General features: G+C 40.2%; 1 protein-coding gene across 7 annotated transcripts in view; it reads left to right on the forward strand.

Annotated features, from left to right (window-relative positions):
- The first annotated feature begins 77 nt into the window (after window positions 1-77).
- CPNE3 (copine 3) overlaps window positions 78-17,830 on the forward strand; it is a 32,130-nt gene continuing 14,377 nt past the window's right edge. The window contains exons 1-9 of one of the 7 annotated variants that reach the window (XM_054985729.1): window positions 90-184; window positions 7,158-7,204; window positions 7,336-7,467; window positions 10,134-10,313; window positions 10,956-11,030; window positions 12,029-12,100; window positions 12,950-13,033; window positions 13,338-13,427; window positions 16,132-16,230. In XM_054985729.1, the coding sequence (XP_054841704.1) occupies window positions 7,336-7,467; window positions 10,134-10,313; window positions 10,956-11,030; window positions 12,029-12,100; window positions 12,950-13,033; window positions 13,338-13,427; window positions 16,132-16,230 (732 nt within the window). In that variant the 5' untranslated portion in view covers window positions 90-184; window positions 7,158-7,204. The other 6 variants (XM_054985731.1, XM_054985730.1, XM_054985732.1 and 3 more) reach the window with 6 other exon arrangements.

Raw genomic sequence — 17,830 nt, forward strand, 5'->3', positions numbered from 1 at the left:
TTGTAGGAAAGGGAAGCGCAACGCATGCGCCGAGCGATTCCGGCCGCCTCGGTTGCTCTGGTTACACAACGGGGGGAGGGGGGAAGAGGAGGAAAGGAGGAATTAGGAAAGAGCCACCACCCCAGACTGAGCACCTAGGAGGCCTTCCTTGCTGTCTCCGCTGGCGACGTGACCTGGGAGTCGGGTGAGGCTCTGTCCGGGGAGAGGGGACGTTGCTGAGGAAAGAGACATGCCCTGCCAAATTTTGTACAGCGCCTGGCGCTCCGCATTGATATACACGTGAAGCAAATGCAGTGGCAGGGATATGTGTGTGTAATGAGCAGCGGAGCCGGTAGCAACGGGTACGCTCATGGGAATTGTAGGTTTGGATGGCCGAGACCCAGAGAAAGTGCTTGGATGCCTCATGAGACGAGGAGGAAAGAAGAAATGTTCTACAGCCGAAACATAGCGGGGGGCGGGTCACACATAATTGTACTAAGGCGTTTGTATTCCCCCATTTGGCTAGTGGTTTTTTTTTTTGAGGCTTTAAGAAAAAATAATGTAGGATTGAGTTAGGGGGCTATTTGTCTTAGGTGGGTTTGCAGACGATGTCCCTGGAAATTCCTTGGCGCTGAGTGATGCATTTCTTGGGGGCATTTGAAAATTGAAAGTGTGTTTTTAAAAAGTAGTCAGATTCCTAGAAATTGCACTGCCCTGAACTACAAGGGAACGATGGGGGGTATGTTTTGGCCGAAAAAGGAGAAGGGCTGGCTGGGGGTGTGGCTTTGGTGCACTGATGCTGTTGTGTGAGACTGGAGGCTAAGGTATGTGAAATTTGTTTTCCTGTGTTACTCCTCTGCATTGTGCAATGTGAATTTCAATTCTGTGTCTATCTTCATGCAAACATACTTTGCCCCAACAATGGTGTAGTCATAGTGGTGTTCAATACATACTGTCGTTGATGTGCATGTTAGTTAGTCATTTGTGTTTAAAACCATATTAACAGAATAAGAGAAGGCAAGTCCTTGCCCTGACAAACTTACAAATCTAAAGTTTGACACGAGAGACAAGAAAAGAAGGGGAGGAATATGGAAGTGTGGATAAAGCATGTGCATTTACTTACATGTTTTTAGATTTTGTTTCAGCAGGGGAGGGGATAAGGGTGTGAGGAATTTTGAGGAAGAATTTTAAGACCCTGAGAAAGGTGACATTGTGTAGGTATCTGTGGAGAAGGCTCCTGCCATAAGGGGATGGAAAAGAGAAAGGGTGGGATTGTGTGGAAGAACAGGAGACTTTGGCCAGCCGAGGGTGGCGGAGCAGGGAGGTGGGGTGAATCAGGATATGAGATTGGAGAGATAAAGGGGACAAGGCTATAGAGGACTTTCAGCATAAGGACAAGAAGTTTTGAAGCCATGGGCAAAAAAAGTTTTTTTTATTTTTTTTAAGAATGGAAATTTTGGGAAATATAGAAATACATGCAATGTTTTTTTCCTTATCAAGCCTAATCTATTTTGCTGTTTTAATGTTTACATTACTTAATGTATATATATATGAAATATAGATGTATATATGCCTTAGGCCACAATCCTATAAATACTTTCCCTATTCTACTAGAAGACCTGTTTTGGGTTGCTCCAGAGAGAGAGAGAGAGCCTGCAAACTGCTGCACCCTATGCTAATTTAGGGCTTGCATCTTAGTCTTTGCCACCTGAGAGGCAGGAAGAAACAACAGTGCTGTATATTGGGAGCAGGGTGTGTTATTTGAGTAGTATTTATCACATTTACTTGCTGTTTTAAAATTATTTGATGTTTTATGTATTTATTTAAATTTTTTCCTGATTTTGTCACCCATTTTGGATCTCAGTTTATTTGGAAGACAGGTTGGTCTACAAGTATTTTATGTAAATGACTGTCTTACATAAAACAGTTTCTTTTTCATAGTATTTTTCTCTTGAGCCTTCATATCTCTAAATGTGTTTCAGGATACCGTGGTCAATTGCTGCTTCTTAGCACATGCCCAAGAAGCAACATGTACTTCTGTATGATTTAGTCATTATACATGGCCATCTACATTCAAACTATGTGCTATTTCTTACATGGAAGCAATGAAAGGAATAATAATCTGACTTATACTGAGAGGGATGAAAGACCCTACTTGACTGTTAAGTGTTTGTGTCCCTCCATCTTTATAAGTAACGAGGAGTCCCCACAAGTACTTGTGAGGGATATTTCATTTTCTCTCCTCCACTATTACATCTTTTCATTCTCTAAAAACCCCCATAGCCTCTCCCCTTTTTTCCCTTCCTTCTCTCCTTCCCACCCACCAACCTACCTTTATGTGTCTTCTGCTTTCTCTGTCTCCTCTCCCCCTAGCAGTCTCTCTAAGGCATAACTCCAGTCAAGTTGCATGGTGCCCATCACCAGGTAGGCCAGCCAGGTACAGTAGTGCAGTGGGGAACCTGCAAGTAATTGTGAAGGTCACCTTATTTCCCCCTAATTCCCCCCTCTCCACATATTTCCTCTCTCCCTCCTGACAAACACCCATATCCTTACATTTTCTTGCTTTCTTCTCTTCTTCCCATCCTCCAACCAACCAACCTTTTTATCTACCCCATATATTTATTTATTTATTTACTTTATACCCCACCTTTCTCCACAATAGGGATCCAAAGCAGTTTATATCATTCTCCTCTCTTCCATTATTTTATCCTTACAACAACGTTGTGAGGTCAGTTAGGCTGAGATTGTGTGATTGGCCCAAGGTCACCTATTGAGCTTCCACAACAGAGTGAGGATTCAAACCAGGGTTTCCTAGATCTGAAATTCAATCCACTACACCACACTAGCTTTTGTAGATGGCTGCTGTTGAACTGTAGCAAGCAGCCAAGCTTGGAAGAGTCATGTAAGTCAATGGTATTAAGTCACTTGGTTGCTGCTGGCCCTGGCCCTGAAGAGTTTGTGTGAAGAGTGGAACTGAATGCTATCCCTTTATCAGGTTTCAGAGGGAGACAAGCACAGATTCAGGGAGATAGAGAGGTTAGGGATTTGTTCATTTTGCTTTCTAATACTCTTATGCTATGCTTTGAAGTGTAGATTGCTATTCTCAGGGACTTCCTCTTCGTGACACCTCATCTTTATCTCTTTGTCACACTCTCCCTCTTTTCCATTTTGCAACCATGGATGCAAGACATCCAATCCTGCAATCTTCTGCCATCTTTAGATTAGCTAACTAGAAAGAGATCTGTCTCTCATCTTTCCTATCCTATATGGTTTCAGGGTCCAGTAGCACCTTAGAGGCCAACTAGACTTCCAGGGTATGAGCTTTCAAGAGTCAAAGCTCCCTTTGTCGGATACATGGAATGGTGAAGGAAGCTTTGACTCTCAAAAGCTCATACTCTGGAAGTCAAGTTGGTCTCTAAGGTGCTATTGGGCCCAAATCTTGCTATCCTTGGAGTTCCTACAATAAAGAACTCCTTTTTTTTTAAAGCGTAACCAAGGCTCTGAGTGTAAGTTTATTTTTTTTCCATGAACACTTTGCAATGCAGGCTGCCACGACCCATGTTTCTCTGCTTACTAGGCAGCTCTGTTGCCTGGAGCCCCCTCCCAGAACCTGGTCATGGACTTCGTATGAACTTCACAACTTGGCACTAAGGCCAATCATATGCATGGAAGGGGAACTTTGTGGGACTGGCAGGGTACCCCCCAGCCAGTGCCCACAAGCAACCCTCCCTGGGACCATTCTGGAGTAGCCACTCCGCACCCAGATTAACGTGCCTGCTTGCCAAGCTGCCAGCCACTGCTGAGTTCCCTACCGGAACCAGGACCACATCAAGATAATCGCTTGCACCCATCAAGCTATGGAGTATCAGAAAATCCAATCATTCTTCACCTGTTCCTTTCCCTTGCCCTTTTGTCCCTTCTGAGATGTCACAAAAACAGACATTAGATTCCAAAGTGCCCACCCCAGTTTTCTTATGTCCCACTAAAATGGCACATTAATTACTTTTGTTAAATTGCCTGAGAACTACTTGCGAGACGTGAAACCCACCCTGGGTCTTGCCTCAGGATAGAAATTGGCTATTTAAGACCACCCTTTCTGGTCACAGATCAGATGCTCAAGATCTCACTCCCATTCCGCCCCACCTTGTGTAGTGCTGGTCACTCCACTAGGCATTCTGCTCCTTGCTGCTGAATCTGCTTCTCAACTGACAGGTAACGTATCACCAACCAACGATCTTTCCTGCTAATGCAACCGTCTCTATATCCTTTGATTTCCTAGTCCTGTATTGAATGTGTGTGATTCTTAGACCCTGTAAGCTTAAATGTTCTTAAGTAAAAGCCATGATTCATTTCAAAGTATTAGTCTCCTTCTTCATTGTGCGTGCTCCAGAAACTCTGACCCTGGTATACACAGGTTATGATCCAATAATATATGCCCATTGCCTATTAATTCCCCATCTTTGAGGCAATTCGGCTAACAGCTCTCCTAACAGTTCTCCCTCAAAGGCCAGAACAGCTCTGGAAAGGGTCTTCACCTCTCCACAGCCTTTTACGGATGGAAACCAATGGTGGAAGATTGGCAGTTCTATAGTAGTAGTCTAGCAACAGCCAGTGAAGATATTTTTTTCTTAAAGCTATAGGCTTTTTTTTTTAGGTTTCAGATTTTTCTGCAAACCTGGGCCTTTTCTTAGGTTTATAGAAAGATTTGTCTTGTCTGTCCATGACTCCAGTCTCCAGATTTAAGTTTCCACAAATTTGACCATGTTGAGATTTAGCTATATTGATTCTGAGCATGTTTTTAAAAAAGGATTGGCTGAGGGGAAGAGAAGAAACATGGCAGGAAGGTTGAGACAAGGAAAAGGACCCAATGACAGAGGGAGGGTTGGAGAGAAAGAAAGGTGGTGGTGGCAGTAATGGAGGTGGGGAGGAGAGGAAGCAGGAGGAGTGAAGTAGCAGAGGGGGTGGAGTAGCAGAGGAGGATGGGTGTAGGGTGAGAGAAGGAACAGGATACTAGCAAAGAGGAAATGGAGACCAGTAGCAGAGGCTTGGAGAAGAATGTATGCAGGATGGGCTTTCCTTGTTAAAGGTCCCCCTACCACCACCCCATCAGCTTACTGTCAGTAGCACAAGGCCTGGATTTGAAAGCATTTCCTGTATTTTCAGTTCTAATCCGCTGAAAGACCCCTCCCCACCATCTGGCTGGCCCCTTCAGCTCTTCTTCAGAGAACAAGAGTGGAAGAAGCAGGGGGGGATAGGATTTCCGCTCTCCCATGAGTTCCTGTGGGTCCCCTTTTTGTCAGATCCCTTTTCTGAGTCCAGTAGCAAATTACTTTTTATTTGAACCAAGCATTGGAATACTTATGTCCCAGAATTTGAGTTTTATTAATGGTAAAAATGCTGGTGGAAAGTGCTGTCAAGTTGCAGCTGACTTAAGGCAACATCATAGGATTTTCAAGGCATGTGATGAATAGAAGTGGTTTGTCATTGTCTGCCTCTGCATAAGAACCTTGGACTTCCTTGGTGGTCTCCCATCCTAGGCTGATCCTACTTAGCTTCCAGGAGCTGCCAGGATCAGGCTAGACAGGGCCATCAAGGTCAGGGCAATGGTAAAAATAGTGCTGAAGAAATAGGGCTCTGAACTGGTGATATCACCTGAATCTGGAATTGACTGGAATACAAGTATGTTAGTGTCCTAGCCTACTGGATTTACAGACTTTTGGGAAAGCTGTCTGGGTGGCTAGATGACTCTGATCTGCACAAATATAAGTACATGTTTAGAAGAGATGCAAATGTCTGAGTAATGACTCCCGATACACATACAGACATCCTAACACACGTACAGACACAGACTTTCAAGAAGATTCCATCCCTCTTGGATATAGAATGTGACTTTCTAGGAAATTTTTGTTGATGATTATTTACATTTCCTGAAATGTAAATGTGAGTCATACCTGAAAAGTACTTCCTTTACTGTACCGTTTGAAATGTTTCCAGGCTTTAACTTAAGCTTTATTGTTTTTTAAGATCTGTATTTTATTAGCCATTTTGCTTATGGTTTGGATAGTGAATTGAGTACAAGTTTGTCTCAGGTCTCATTAAAGTGTAATAGAGCTTGATGGCTGGGTGTGGCATGCTTCATCACAGACTGTGAGAAACTTTTCAAAGAAAAACTGCTTCGGAGAGAGGTAGAAATGTGATTTGTTGGCCGTTATGCCGTTGCCTTTCCACAGTGTCTCTATTTACCAAAGTAACTATGAGGTATTTATTTTATAGATGCATAACACAAGAGGTGGGCCAACCTGTCAAGCAAGTTAATACTGCAAGTTTATTTAGTGAATATTTGACCTGTGTGACTGCGATCTATCTTTAGCACAATGATACTGTTTTTGTGCATGGAAATATCTTCCCATGAGTACTGTGGCAATAGAGCTGCATCTCTGTTTCTGTGTATGTTGATGACACCTCCAAAGTTATGAACGATTCATCTATGGATTAACATAAAAATTAAATAACACTGGTGAGAGGAGCAAAACTTGTGGCACACTAGATGCCAACTCTCAAAGAGCTGGTTTGGCATCATCAGTGACACAGTCTGAGTTCATTAAGGCAAAATGACTGAAACAGTTGAAGTATCAGACCCTTCATTTCTAACCACAGACAATGCAACAGAATATCATGATTCACCGTATGAAAAGTAGACATCAGATGTAACAAAATTATCAGGGAAGCATTACTTCTATCCATCTGCAAATAGAGACGAACTTTCAGGGCAAGTAATGAGTCTTCTGGCCTAAAGCCAGATTGAAAAGAATCGAGGACAGATATGCCATCCCGAAAACCTTGAGTTGTTCTGCTGCCTCTTAATCTTCCCCCCAGATGGTAGATTTGGTGTCAAACTCGGTGTGAGTTCTCTGCTAGCAGTGTTCAAGACATCTTCTCATCCTCTTTTGCACCTGTGCTGTGCCATGGAGTAGGACTTGTTTGATCGGAAGAGGACGCTTGTCTAATGTTATTGTTTGAAGAGAGTAACTCTGCAATTGCAGATAGTCATGGTTTATTGGGGACCCCTGCATCCAAGGAGAAGAAAGCCAAACAAAATAGTCTTATTTTGTTTCTAATCTTGCTATTTTGAGAAACCAAATATATTTTTCTGAAATAGATTTTTCTTTGCCTTTTAGTGAATAGGAACGTTTCATCTGGGAAGATATTTCAGTAAAATCGTTACGTAAGACTTATTTCTAAATGGCTTTTAAAACTCCATACTGTATTAATATTCTTCATAATTATACCCCTTCCCCTCATACTCCCTTTCATAGTAAACTATGTTGGTTGCTTTCTTCTTTTCTATTCTAGCAGATGGCGGCACAGTGTGTAACAAAGGTGGAACTAACAGTTTCCTGTGATAATCTCCTGGATAAAGATGTTGGCTCCAAGTCTGACCCACTGTGTGTGTTACTTCAGCACACAAGTGGACAGCAGTGGTATGAGGTACTGGATGATTTAAAAAGTTAATTGTATTTTTATTTTTTGTGAGCTGCTTTGATAAGTTTTGGAAAAGTGCTTGAAATAATAATAGTGGAACTGCTTCTCGAATACACCTGATAAGTAAAGATGAAATCTGAAGGCTAATAAAGTTTATCAGGTTTCTTTTTTCAGGTAACATTAACGTCTGCAATTTAGGAATATACGTCTTTAAAAGGCCCTCTGTCTTGTTCTTCCTCCTTCCCATAGTCACATCATTCCATGTTTATTCTCCCACTCCTAGTGACAAACACACCTTTCTTGATTCTTTCCTCCCCAGCCCCAAACCTTGTGCCATCACCTCATTATCCTTTCTGCACACTGTTCCTTTTCTTTCTTCCCTGAGAGCAATCTGTTCCTTCATCCTCACTTCTTTATACTTCTCGTCCAGTTCTTCTCTACACCCCCAGAGCACCCTTTTTAATCCTATTTCCACCTCCCTTTAACTCCTCTTCCATTCTCATCTCTACTCAGCTGCACCTCTTAACTGCCTCACCTGTTTCACGGCCCTTGCCTCAAGACCCACATTGCCTTTCCATCTTTGCTTGTTTTCTTCCCCAGACTCTTGATACAGATACATAGCCTACTGCTTTAACTTTTCCCTTCACCACCATCCTTTCAAATCCACTCAGGCCACTTCTCCTCCACTCAGCACTCCCAGGACCATCTTTCCCTTTGATCTATGATGTGATCCCAGAGAAGTACAGCAGCATGGTTTATGATGCTTAAGATGGCATAACAATCCCCTCAAACACAAAGCATTTCGGGTGTAGCATGAGGCTCTTCACCTTGAAATATATCACAGGTCCTTAGTTGAGATACCTCAACATCAAGCTGATGCTGAATCTATGGCATCTGAGTGGTCCTTTGTCCCACAAGAAGCCTTTGGGTGCAGGTCAAAAGCAAAACACTCAAAAATGGGGAGTGAATCCTCACTGCCCAGGGTGGCAAGCCACCATCAGTCTCTAAGCTAGCCCTCAGCTGTGTGACCAATAGACCAAGTCCCCAGCCCTACTGGGTGTTAATCAAGAAGTCAACCCTGCAGGGTACAATGCCTAATAATACTAATAATAACATTCGATTTATATACCACCCTTCAGGACAACTTAACGTCCACTCAGAGCAATTTACAAAGTATGATATTATTATAGCCACAACAATCAGCCTGTGGGGTGGGTGGGGCTGAGAGAGCTCCGAGAGATCTGTGACTGACCCAAGGTCACCCAGCTGTCTTCAAGTGGAGGAGTGAGGAATCAAACCCAGTTCTCCAGATTAGAGTCCTGTTGCTCTTAACCACTACACCAGACTGGCTTACAAGTTGAGATCAACTGAACAGTTACATGGTGGTGGGTAGCCAAATATGCTAAAGTACTGGGATCATATTGAAGCTCTAAAACCCAGATAACACCACAGAAGTATAATTAATAAAGTTTATTGAGGAAAGGTGCAAAATAGTAGAATGATAGAAGCAGTGCAAAACAGCACAGAAAACAGTAAAACTGAATAACTAACCTAAAATGCTATGCAGGCATGAATCCTCTAATATAGATGTTACCTTTGTTGGACTAAAGGTACAAAGTCCAGGTAGAGTCCTAAGTCCCAAAATCCAGAGGCAAGAATCCTGATCTGATACCTATCCTGGTACACAGAAAGGCATGTAGCAGCAGGTATTCACCAGCAGCTACAACAGCACCGATCCAGAGGAAAGGAAGGGTACAAATGCGAATAAAGATCCTTGCTTTATACCCATGTTGCCTACAGCTGGCCTGCTCCTGCTCCACCAATCAGCTGGCACGTAATTACACACATGATCCGGGCAGGAATGAGATGGAATGCAAATGTGAATCTCTGAGTGCTTGGCCTTGAAGCTTTCAGATCCCATTATCTTTCTGTACCCATCCCTCAGTTCCATCCCATCCTTATCTCTCTGGGAACGGCAGACTCACAGTGGCAGTACTTTTCCAGAGAGGGGCATTCTGTAGCTTAACTAGGCTGTGAAGCCTGAACCAGAAACTTGAAAAGGCCAAGAAGTGCACTTAGCAAGGCCAGTTTCTCAACAGCTATGGCACCAAGGTCATCACTCAAACTCTCACAAGAGTTTAAGTACTATTTTGGTTTTGATTGCCTGAGCAAGCTCATCATTTCGCATTGTGTCCCAGATGTATGCCTGCTCCACCAAGCCCGTTGGGGTTGGGTGGTGGTGGGGGTTTAACCCCAGAAAGGGGTCAGAGAAGGCAAAATGTTTTTTTCTGGATACCTAGGGGGTCCCCCAGTGCATAGAAGCTTGTCTCTTCTTTTTGCCTTTCCCTATTATACAGATTTTTCTGTCTGTACACAGGCCAGTACTCAATGTCCTTTCTTTTTGCAAACATTCTTCCATTGATAAAGTGCTGAGAAGTAAAAGTAATCATTCTGTCAGTGTTCCTAATATTGGTAATTTTATCTTTCATAGTCTAGCTCCGGATGTACATACTTGTGCACATGATTAGATTGAGTAACATTCTTTTTTCTATATCTAGGGTGTGTGTGGAGGCAATATCTTTGACATAATCAGAGTTTAAAGCCAACTGAGAAAAGTGGTTTTTCTATCTTTTTTTGTTACCTGATGATGAACTTCTGCGTTGTATTTGCAGGTTGATCGAACAGAAAGGATTAAGAACTGTTTGAACCCCAAGTTTGCCAAGAAATTTCTAATTGATTATTATTTTGAGCTGGTCCAGAAACTCAAATTTGGGGTTTTTGATATTGACAATGCAACTGTTGAACTGAATGATGACGACTTCTTAGGAGAATTTGAATGCACCCTGGGACAGGTAAGCCTAAATAGTTACTAGATATTTCCTAGAGCCTTCATAAGGTTGTAGTGGCTGCTTCAAACACAGTTATTGTCCTGATGAGTAGCATTTCACTTGAAATCCTTGTTCTGCCCATTTTAAAACAATAAACATATACAACATTGTTTTAAGAACCTTTATGTGAAAATTCTCTAAAAACATTGTGAATTTTTCACCATGTTTCTAACTGTAAAGGGGAATTTTGTATTTAACTTTGAATTGCACCTTTTGGTTTTGCCTTTTCAGCATTAGATAAACAGATAGCTATTAATGTTTTACTGAAAACAAAGGTGAATTACAGCCATGAGCATAAATAGGGAACAATATGAACATAAAATTACCATACTTGTCATTAATATATGTACAGAAGGAAAAAAAATAATTGGTGTGTTCAAGTTATGGAATAATGAAAGGCAAATGCACAGGTTACATAGTTTTAACTCAAAGATATAATAAGCCATTTGCTTCTTGAGCTAAGAAGAAAAATCTTACTTTGCAGTTAGAACTATTTGTGCATGTTCTTTTATCTTTGGTTTGTTGATATTCCTGTTATAAATTTGGATAAATTGACAGCTATGATTTTCTTTTGTATCTCTTCTGGATGCTTCTGTATTTCAATAGATTGTTTCCAGTAAGACGCTCACCAGACCGCTTATATGGAAAAATGGCAAACCTGCAGGAAAAGGAAAAATTACAGTATGAAAATATTATTTCTTTACTGCTGGTCTATAGATTTGACCTTAGAACTTGATCTTTGATTTCTGTTTTTGATTGCACCCAAATAGGACAGTCAAGCATTTTGAAATCTTATTTAACTGAATATGTGTTTTAAAATTCAGTAATTCTATTTATTTTCTCTGGTTTGTTCATGTTTTCCCCTTTATTTCTGTGATCTTTTTTTAAAAAATAACTTACAAAATGATACTCTAAGGTTGGATTCAGATTAAATTTTTCACTAATGAAAGGTAAAGGGCAATTTCCACCAATTCCTTCTTCCTGCTGCAGGCCCCCTCATACTGTTCCCTGGGGGCTCCTATGCCCCAGGAACAGCATTTTCTGGAGCTCAGTGACCTGCTGTCGGCATCAGGGAGGCAAGAAAATTCCGTTCCACTGATCTAAAATTTAGTCTAGATCCAGCACTTGGATCCAGAGACCTCTTTGCATAGTTCTCCTTTGGGTGAGTTTTTCAAAACTACAGCCCAAAAGCCACATGACAAACTTCTTTCTGAATTTGAGGCATTGTGTGTTGTTTAGAACAGAAGAGATAAAGAATTCACCATGTGGCTGGACATTTACAGTGCAATCCTAAAAAGAGTTACTCCAGTCTAAGCCTATGGAAATCAATGGGCTTAGACTGGAGTAATTCTTCTTAGGATTCCACTGTTAATGTTCTCAAATACATGAGAGAAGTTCTGTGGCTGTAAAATCATAATTTTTTTCAAATGGGAAAAAGATGTCCCTGGCTTGATAGAAACACAGGAAATCCATCTTTCCTGTGTTCATATGCTTGTTCTAAATGCCCTACTAGGTATATTATCTTTTTTTTTTTTTTTGCAAATGGAAGAAATGAAAAATTTACTTCCATAAAACCTTCTAGAATTGTCACATTTGAACCACATAAAAGGAACTTATGCATACTTGTATTGGAATGCATTGTCTAAACAAGATAAACATTTGCTTTTATGTTTATTCAGGTTACAGCTGAAGAAGTGAAAGATAATAGAGTCGTCATTTTTGAAGTTGAAGCAAGGAAACTGGACAACAAGGTACTTGAGTGCCTTTCTTCATGATAAATGATATCACTTATCTTAATTTATAAGATTCTGAGAACAGGTATGGGGAACAACTGCTTTGTATTGGAGCACTTGGGACATTTGAGGAAGATCTTAAGATACATCTTATCAGTAGGATATTACTGCAATAAGATTTGGTTATGACTTGCAGATGAACTTTATGAACTTCCCTTTATGCTATTTTTATCTTTGCTGATTAAAAAATAACCACTGGTACCTGTGGCTTAAACAAATGAGTTTAACTTCAGTGAAGTTGTAAAATCTCAAATGTTTTTAGTTCTTTGGGGAATTATATACTTAATGCCTTACATTTTCCCTATCTTTTTTGGTCTTCCTTTTGGGCTTACTGAATTTTGGAAAGAAGCAGTAGATCAGGCCTTGAGTTTTAAACTGCATATTCCATACCCAGACAAATCAATTACAGTGCTCATGTCCTGAGAAGATATGCATAACATTGAAAGACCCTATTTACCCTGCTTCTGAGCATACTTCAGCTTCTTGGGTGGTACTGATTGCCCCGCCACTGTTTTTGATACTTAATTCTATGTGACGGCAGGGCAGGAGAGAGACAGGACAATTGTTTCCCTTCCATTGGTCTGAATATAGCTGCAACTTTCCAAGGAAGGAATCATATTCCTGAGTGGAACCACCGCTTGGTTGTGGGCCATGGCTCTGGAAAAGGGAAACACCAAGTCATGTGTTTGTTGTTGAGGCAAAGGTGATGTCTACTTTCAGTAGAGGATGGTATTTAAATAATGTTTGCAGAAGTACTTGCAATAAGATAAATCAATAGCTTCATTGGAGGACTTCTAATTCTTGCAGGACTTTTTTGGTAAATCTGACCCTTACCTGGAGTTCCACAAGCAGACCTCTGACGGAAGCTGGTTGATGGTGCACAGAACAGAAGTTAGTTGGTTGTTATGTTTTTTTAGTGGGTTGGGCAAATTTGACTCGCACGAAAGTTAATTTTTCAGAGCTTGTACCAAAGGTTTTAGAAGGGACAGCACCTTCCGAAAGAATAAGCTGCTGCTCTAAAGGCACCTGGCTGCAACTTCCCATATACTGACTGTGCAGTTTGGTTCAATTAACAATAGTTGCGTAGGGTACCTCACACTCAAAGGTATTAAAGATAGTTAATGACCCCCCCCCACACACACACACACATTTACACACTGATGATTTTTCTAACAGATATTTTGTATTTGTTTAGGTTATTAAAAATAACTTGAATCCTGTCTGGAGGCCATTTAAAATCTCTCTCAACTCTTTGTGTTATGGTGATATGGACAAAACAATCAAGGTAACATTTAATAGATCCATTTGGTACATTTACCATGCAAATGGTGCATTTATCATTTAAAATCAATCTGAACTAACTTCTTCCTTTTTAACTACTTTAGAACATAAATAATATCTCCAATAGGAATAAACCATGACAATTAAATAAGATTGGCAGTATATGTATAATTCCTTTCCAAAAATCTAGAGGTTTGTTAAGAAGACTGCAGCAATTGCCCTGCTGTGAATGCCTTCATGTATGCTTGAGGTAGATGAGGCAGTTAGTAGTACACAGGTTGGCTTTTCTTGATATCAAACAAATGTTTTAGAGCCCTTCTCAAGGCTTTTGTTTCTGCAGACTGTAAGATGGCAATGGTGCCTAGTAAATCAGTTACTTTTGATTAGGATCTAGTAGACAGTCTTAAAGCTGTGTATTTCTTTATTACTCACAGTTTTTGTGAGATCAAGCTTCTTTGTTTATAAACCTTAGACTAAACTAACTTTTGGAAGTCAGAACGGTTGAGGTCAGTAAGATTTACCTCTGAATAGACATGCAAAGAAGCATACTGGCAGATATCTAAATGCATCAATCTGTAGCTACTCTGTTTATTCCCTTTCACCTTTCTTTCATACTTTTTTCTGTTTAATCTGACCCTTTATTTTTCAGAATTCTTGTGTTGTCTTTGTACTGTGCAGTCTAAAATGCTTCCAGTTGCAGTATTGGGTGGCTGCAAAAATTTTCTGGATATATGAAGCAATAAAATGTATATATGGAATCATTTGCCCAGAAAATGTATTTTCATAGCTTTGTTAATAATAAAAACTATTTATCTGTCTTTGCCTACATTTATAATAATAATAATAATAATAATAATAATAATAATAATAGATTTATATACCGCTCTTCAGGATGACTTAACACCCACTCAGAGTGGTTAACAAAGTATGTCATTGTTATCCCCACAACAAAACACCCTGTGAGGTAGGTGGGGCTGAGAGAGCTAGAAGCTGTGACTGACCCAAGGTCACCCAGCTGACTTCAAGTGGAAGAGTGGGGAATCAAACCCGGTTCTCCAGATTAGAGTCCTGCACTCTTAACCACTACACTAAACTGGCTCCTTGAATCCAGGAAGGAAGTATTTCTTCAACTCGTTTATGTGTATGTCATCATTCCTTACTAATTTTAATGTTGGTTAGTGAAATACTCATCATCAGTTCCTTTCTTAGTCTAGCATACCTTTATGTCTTTTTTTGTGTTTGTTCCTAGGAAGAAAGGGAAAAAATAGCTAAAGCTTACTAGCGATTAGTGTTTTTGTTTATAACAATAACACCTTGTATTCTGTTTCTGTAGCAAAATAAATCCCTCTAGGTAAAGTTATTTCCATCCCTGCAGCAGTGATATGCAATGTGATAATTCTGTTTGGCTTCATTCCCAACTCACCAGGAACAAAATCAGCACTGCGGAACTTCATGAATTGGGTCTGATGTATTCTCTGTTGGGAAAATCACAGAAAAAAAATTCTAAAGAACTTTGTGAGCTTCTGAAAAGCAGTTTGAACTAAACTAATTTTTCTGTAATTAGTAAGAAAAATATTCAGTACTATAATAATTGATCAAACCATGCTTTAATACTTTTATGCACACGGTGTCTTACATAACTGGCTGCTGCACTGTAGTAAGTAAAACAACTTTTGTAGGGCACAAGTGCCTCTTCGTGTGTTAAAATGGCTGTTTGTGTATTCAACTATAATACACAAAACATTTGCTTTGATCTCTCATTATGTTATCTTTGTGTGAGTTGAAGTGAGTCGTTGAAGGTCTCTCTTACTTGGAGAAGACATGTATTCATTCACCTGTTCTGTTGTGACTAGGAAACATAACACATGCTTCAAAAAGACATTAGCAAGCTTGAGAAGATTGCACCTAATGACTTTTGGTAGTGGAATTAATTAATGAAAATCTCACGCCATTTTTTTTAAAACATGCATGTGGGTGTAGGCATTTTTAAAGCATGTATTTAAAAGCCAATACTAAGATACTTGCCTTCCACCATGATTTTTTGTTTACTCCAGTATTGTATGTATTCACCTATTTTTGCAGAGATTAAATCTGTTTTCACGGAACTTCTTGTAGTAATGGTGTCTGCATGTCTTTTACATTGGTGATGAGTGCACGTGCATGCTTGTCGATACTGCTGAAGTAGTGCTTTGTGGGCACTAGTCCAGATGATTGCAAACTTCATAAACATTGTAAAGTTAAAGGCTTGACCCTAAGAATTCAAATACCATTTTTAAAAACTTGAGCTTGTAAATAAAAATTTGAAAACTCTATTAGGTGTTGAGTGGGAGTAATAACAGGAAAATTACACATAGTATAAGTTAACCTTACTAAAAACACTATGTTGATTCTGAAGGCAAATAATTCCTTTAGTCTTACCCTCATAATAAGCAAGTGATGGCTGATATTCAGGTGTGGCAAAGGCCAGTGACGTTGGAATCCATGAAGCAAACTGCTTTGAAAATGAGTGATTCCCATCTTAAATGGCAAAATGAAACATTGTTAACATACTTAATGTGTATGTGCAATTAGAGTGCTTTTTTCAAAATTCTAGGTCTCGTCTTGTCTTTGGTTTCCTACCTCCCCCTCCCAGTCAGTGTGAATAAAATACATGAAACTGTGATGCCAGTACTATTATTGGATAATATTGAATAATGCTTCATTTTTAGGTTGAGTGCTATGATTATGATGGTGATGGTTCACATGACCTGATAGGCACCTTTCAAACCACAATGTCAAAACTGAAGGAAGCATCTCGACAGTCACCAGTAAGCCCACATCTTTCTTAACCTTTTCATTAGGCATTTGTCCATGCTTATTCAATAGGTAAACAGTGTGAACTATAAGTCAGACATCAGTCATACAAGTCTCTGATCAGCCATGAGCTTACTTAGCCAGGTCACTGTCTCTTAGGTTCAGTGTTCCATGAATAACAGTGCTATGGACTTGTCTTACTGGGCTGTTGTAAAACTGAGAACACGTGAAGTCCTTTGAGCATTGGGAGAAAAGTGCTAGACCACAATATTCTTTCATTATACTGCAAACGAAGCTGAGTGGGTGGATTCAATTTACACCACTTTATTACTTGGTGATTTTTTAAATACGATATTGATAGGAAATTAGTATCCCAGATGCCATTAAAAATATCAAATTTTAGAATAAATTTTAAATGTCATTAACTTTAAAACACCAGTTTTGCAAAGTCTACAAAATAAGAATAACAAACAATTGTAATGTAGCAGATGTTTCTTTTTCTTTTTGAAGAAAACCTGCTGAAAATATATGTTCAGTCTGAGATTTTCTACAGTTGCAGCAGTTATTAATTTACATTAACTGATTAGAAACCTTTTGAATAGGTGCCCCTTATTAAGGATTAACACATTTAAAACAATTGTTTTAATATAAGTAGCAGCTGCAAGAATAAGTATGAATATGTCAGAGCAATAAATGATGGATGCCATCTTAGCCCTAGTCTCTACATGCAACAGAATGACATAGCAGACTCCTGAAGTGCATCATTCAAAATATTATCCCTGATCTGCTCTCTGAATTGCTACAATCCATTTTACTGTCTTAAGATTCTTATACCTTATCTTACTACATATGTAGATAAGGTGGGAGAGGCACCCCCACATACCTTTTGAAATATGCTGCATCATACCATGCATCAACTAAAATCAAAATGATAATATTTTTTTTCAAAAGCATCATTTTATTCATATGAAGATTGACAATTTAAACTCCTGTGTAGGGCTGTGCAAGCCCTGGTCGCTTCGGGTTTCCCGCTTTGGGTTTACCCGAACCGGGAAACAGCTTCAGGTAAAGTGTATTTCCGAAGCGGCAAGCAGCTTCGGAAATACAGCTTTGTAATGCTTCGGGTTTGCCTCGGAAAGATTCGGGTGTCAATTTCACTTCCGGCTTTCGGGTGCCCTGGGGGGGGGGGGCAATTTCTTTCCGAGGCAAACCAAACTTGGTGGGGACCTTCTCCTACCTCTTCTCTAACAACCCCCAAGTTTTGGAAAGTTTGGACTTTGGGGGGGCCATGTTATGGCCCCCCAAAGACGGTACCCCCATCCTCCTCCATTCGCCATTATTCCCTATGGGAAAAACAGGCGACCTTTCTAGGTTGCTAGGGGTGGCATTTTGCAAGCAAAATGCACCCAACTTTCAGGGGCCCTTCTCCTACCTTTCCTCCCACCCCCCACCAAGGCTCAACCAGCTCCCACTTTGGGGGGCATTTTATGGCCCCCCAAAGAAGGTGCCCTTAGCCCCCCTCCTTTTATCCATTATATCCTATGAGGGGAAAAAAAGAAGAGGCTTGTCTGGCTAGGGGTGGCATTTTGCATGCAAAAAGCCCCCAACCCTGAG

The sequence above is a fragment of the Eublepharis macularius genome, chromosome 7, assembly GCF_028583425.1.
Source record: "Eublepharis macularius isolate TG4126 chromosome 7, MPM_Emac_v1.0, whole genome shotgun sequence".
Lineage (NCBI taxonomy): Eukaryota > Metazoa > Chordata > Lepidosauria > Squamata > Eublepharidae > Eublepharis > Eublepharis macularius.